This window comes from Triticum dicoccoides, chromosome 7B (genome assembly GCF_002162155.2).
Source record: "Triticum dicoccoides isolate Atlit2015 ecotype Zavitan chromosome 7B, WEW_v2.0, whole genome shotgun sequence".
NCBI classification, from domain to species: domain Eukaryota; kingdom Viridiplantae; phylum Streptophyta; class Magnoliopsida; order Poales; family Poaceae; genus Triticum; species Triticum dicoccoides.
Window position 1 is genome coordinate 569470491 of NC_041393.1, and position 3593 is coordinate 569474083.

Consider the following 3593-nt stretch of genomic DNA (forward strand, 5'->3'; position numbering starts at 1 on the left):
TGAGATAGGGAGATTTTCACCTGATTTTAGCTGATCGTCTCTGAAGGGCTGGGTTGGAGTGGGGGGCTGGGGGTGGGGAGGGTTGGGGTGTGGTTTGCGGTGGGTTTACCCTATGGATCTGCTCTGGTTGCCATGGCAACCAGAGAAGGCCGGCAACGGAGGTAGGGGTTCGAGAGGTGGGGGACGATGGCGGCAGTCGAGAGAGGCGATCGAGCGGAGGACGGGAACGGCTGGGTCGTGCGGGCAGCGGGTCGTGTGGCCCTGACGGGGTAGTGCGGGCGGGGTTGCCACGCACCGGACGTGCGGGCCGTGGTTTTGTGCGCGCGGACGTGGTCGTGCGGGCCAGTTCCCGTCCATGCCACACGAGGCGGGCGGGCGGGTTCCCGTCCATGCCACACGTGTGGCAGTTATTCGGACCCTTGATATAATCATCAGTTTTGCTAAAGCACATCTAGATGTGCTCTAAGTATTGCACATCCAAGTTCTATGTCATTAATTTTATGCATAGATTTGTGCAAGCATATTCTTTTGTCTTTTTGTTTCTTGTTTGATTGAGTCACTTGGACGTAGAATAACTAGACGTGCCTTATAGATAGATGATCATCTAGAGAAAATTTTCTACTTCGAAATATCTAGAATCAGGTACTCCGTCGGATTCTGCATGTTCGCTCCTACAGTGATTCAAAAGTGATCAGGCAGTACAAAATCCCTTCCTTTGATGCCATGTTTATTTGGGCTTATGCTTTAGCTTTTGCAATTTTTTCACTTTGGCTGTGATGTATGAAAGCAACTTGAAGGAAATCATGTTACCTGTTTGCAATTCTGTTTTGCCATGATTCCCCAGCGGGTTGAAAATCAAAGGGGCAATATTTTATTCTTGATCATTGCTTTCAGATCCATGAGAAGGTTCATGGAAAGAATAAGAGCCAGTGGGTGGTGATGGGGAGAGAAATAATAATAATTGTGATGATCCAAGTCCAACACCATGTCCACCAGACCACTGCCATGAGGAAGCATGGATGGCAAATAACAAAAACATGATCGGTCTACACAACTCAAGATTTGGAGATACCACTAAACAATGTGTTCGTTTTACAGGACCACGTGTCTCGTAAATTAGTAGTAGTAGTGAGATGTAAATGAGAGACCTCTGCAGCTTGTGCTAGTTTCCAATAATTCTGGGCTTGAGGAGGATCTGACGCTGAGCTCCCTGATGAAGCGGACGAGACGCTCCAACTCCGACGACGACGACCCCGTCTCCGCAACATCCAGCCTCAACTGCTGCGCCATGGCTTGGGCCGCTGCCCTGATCTCGTCGGATGCCATGGCCTCTCTCACCGTCCTCTCCACGACCCCTCTCTGGCAGACGTCCTTCATGTCCAGCCCCGTCCTCCAGACGGCGCCCACGAAGCGGCTGTTGGTCTGCTGGTCGACGAAGAAGGGCCAGCACACCATCGGCATGCCCTCGACGGCGCACTCCAGCGTCGAGTTCCATCCGGCGTGTGTCAGAAAGCAACCCACCGCCCGGTGCCGCAACACGTCCCGCTGAGGAGCCCACTCGACGACGCGCCCCTTGCCTCCCGCTGCCCCGACTGCTTCTCGGAGGAGAGCGGGGCTGGTCGTCTGGACCATGCCCGGCCGGAGAGCCCAGAGGAAGGCGTACCCCGTGGCGGCCAGGCCGGAGAGGAACTCGGTGAACTGCGCGTGCGTGATCACGGCGAGGCTCCCCAGGCTCACGTATACGACGGACCGGTCCTCGTGGCCGTCCAGCCACGCCATGCATCCGTCGTCCTCCCGCCACAGGCTTGGGCTTGCGGCGGAACTCGACCTGGCGTGCAGTGGGCCTATAGCGAAGACGTCGCTTGTGCCCGACGCGACGTGGGCGAGCGCTGGCCGCTCCATGGACGCGGCGGTGTTGAATATGAGCGCACATGCCTTGCTGGTACGACCGACGGCCTCGGCGAACTTGAGCACCAAGGGATCACCGTCGCCTTGCTCGGTGCAGTAGAGCCCACGAGGAAGATCTCGTCGCCGGAGGAAGCGCTCCATCCCCGGAACGCTAGAAACCAGGTCGTCCGCAGTGAAGGGAGTCTCGCCGAGCTCGACGAGCTTGGGCATACACAGGAACGCTAGGTAGCTGCACGCGCTGTGCGTGACGAAGGAGAGCGCGGGGATGCCGAGCTCCTCGGGGATTTCGATGGCGAACGGCATGGTGCCATCAGCGACAACGCATGTCACTGGCGCATCAGCAGCACAGACAAGCGACAAGAGCAGGGCACGGTATGCGGCGCTGCCCGCCGTGCACATGGACTCCATGAACGCCAAGAAGCCGCGGGGGTGCTCGTCGGGGAGGCCGTCGGGGATGGATAGCAAGCGTAGGCCCGGCGGATGCGCCTGGGCGAGACGGCGGAGGTTGTGCTCGGTGTGGAGGAACGTGACTTGGACGCCAACGTCGACGAGGGCGGTGGCGAACTGGAGCATGGGATTGATGTGTCCCTGCCGTGGCCAAGGGAACACGAGAACGTGCACCGCGGCATCCATCTATGCGGGAAGTGGCAGGTAGTCCAACTCGCAAATTTAAGGGCAACTCGGTCCGGCGTGTAGGTGATCTCTAATAGCATGCGTCCGGACATGTCGCTGTTCCTTAGTTGTATCGGCACGGCAAGAATGTTTTTTTAGGGAAAGGCACGGCAAGAATGTTATCTGTATTTTTACCATGGAAAAGAAAGTTCAATCTTTTTTTTCCCACCCTGTACCAAAATACTGAAATCCACTGAATCTCTGATTTTATTTCAGCCAAAACCGAAACATTTACTTGAAATTTATCCAAATATTTTGTAAATTCCAAAACATTTTGATTTTTTCAATTTGTGTACTATTGAAATGGCTAGAATATTTGATTCAAAGGTAAATATTGCATTGCCTCCTGAAATTATGAAAATTCAGTGAATCACATCGAGAAAACCATGATTTTTACGAGGTCATTTTCTGGTCCATCATCATTATGGTTATCATAATCTGGTTTATCACCATAAGAGCATCTCCACCAGGTGATGTATTTTGGGCACACACAAAATAGTTTTACATCGTCAAAAACTTAATTTTGCATCACCTCAAACATGTTTGCCCCAACACATGATGTAAAATAGGGCATCATTTTGCTCCCGCAGATGATGTGTATTGGACACGAAAGCGTAGGAACATTGCAAATTTCAAACATGGTCTTGATACAAACTAAAACATGGTCTGATAGAAACTTAAGAGTAGTTCCGATAGAATGATACTTCGACTACGAAACAAAAACAAAAACTACTGCCGAATACTCATCGAAGAGGTCGTCCCAGTCGATGTCGGAGCCTGACTCGTCGTCCTCGTTCTTCACCGAGTCCAAACTATCGAGCACGACCACCGTCGAGGGTCCAGCCTTGTCATCCTCCTCCATCTCCTTGTTCGCCTTGTTCCGCGACGCATAGAACTCGTATTCCGCCTACACGAGGTACGCATTTTCCGCCGCAAACCTCGCCATCAAGGCCTCATCCTGCCGACTAGAGTCACACTAACCAATAACGGTCTGTGGCTAATTCTTCTCCTTG

General features: G+C 52.9%; 1 protein-coding gene across 1 annotated transcript; it reads right to left on the reverse strand.

Moving 5' to 3' along the window:
• Nucleotides 1–848: 848 nt before the first annotated feature.
• LOC119342027 (myricetin 3-O-rhamnoside 1,2-glucosyltransferase UGT709G2-like) lies at nt 849–2572 on the reverse strand. Its single transcript, XM_037613864.1, has one exon. The coding sequence runs from the start codon at nt 2539–2541 to the stop codon at nt 1117–1119; it is 1425 nt and encodes a 474-aa protein (XP_037469761.1). The 5' UTR covers nt 2542–2572; the 3' UTR covers nt 849–1116.
• Nucleotides 2573–3593: the final 1021 nt, after the last annotated feature.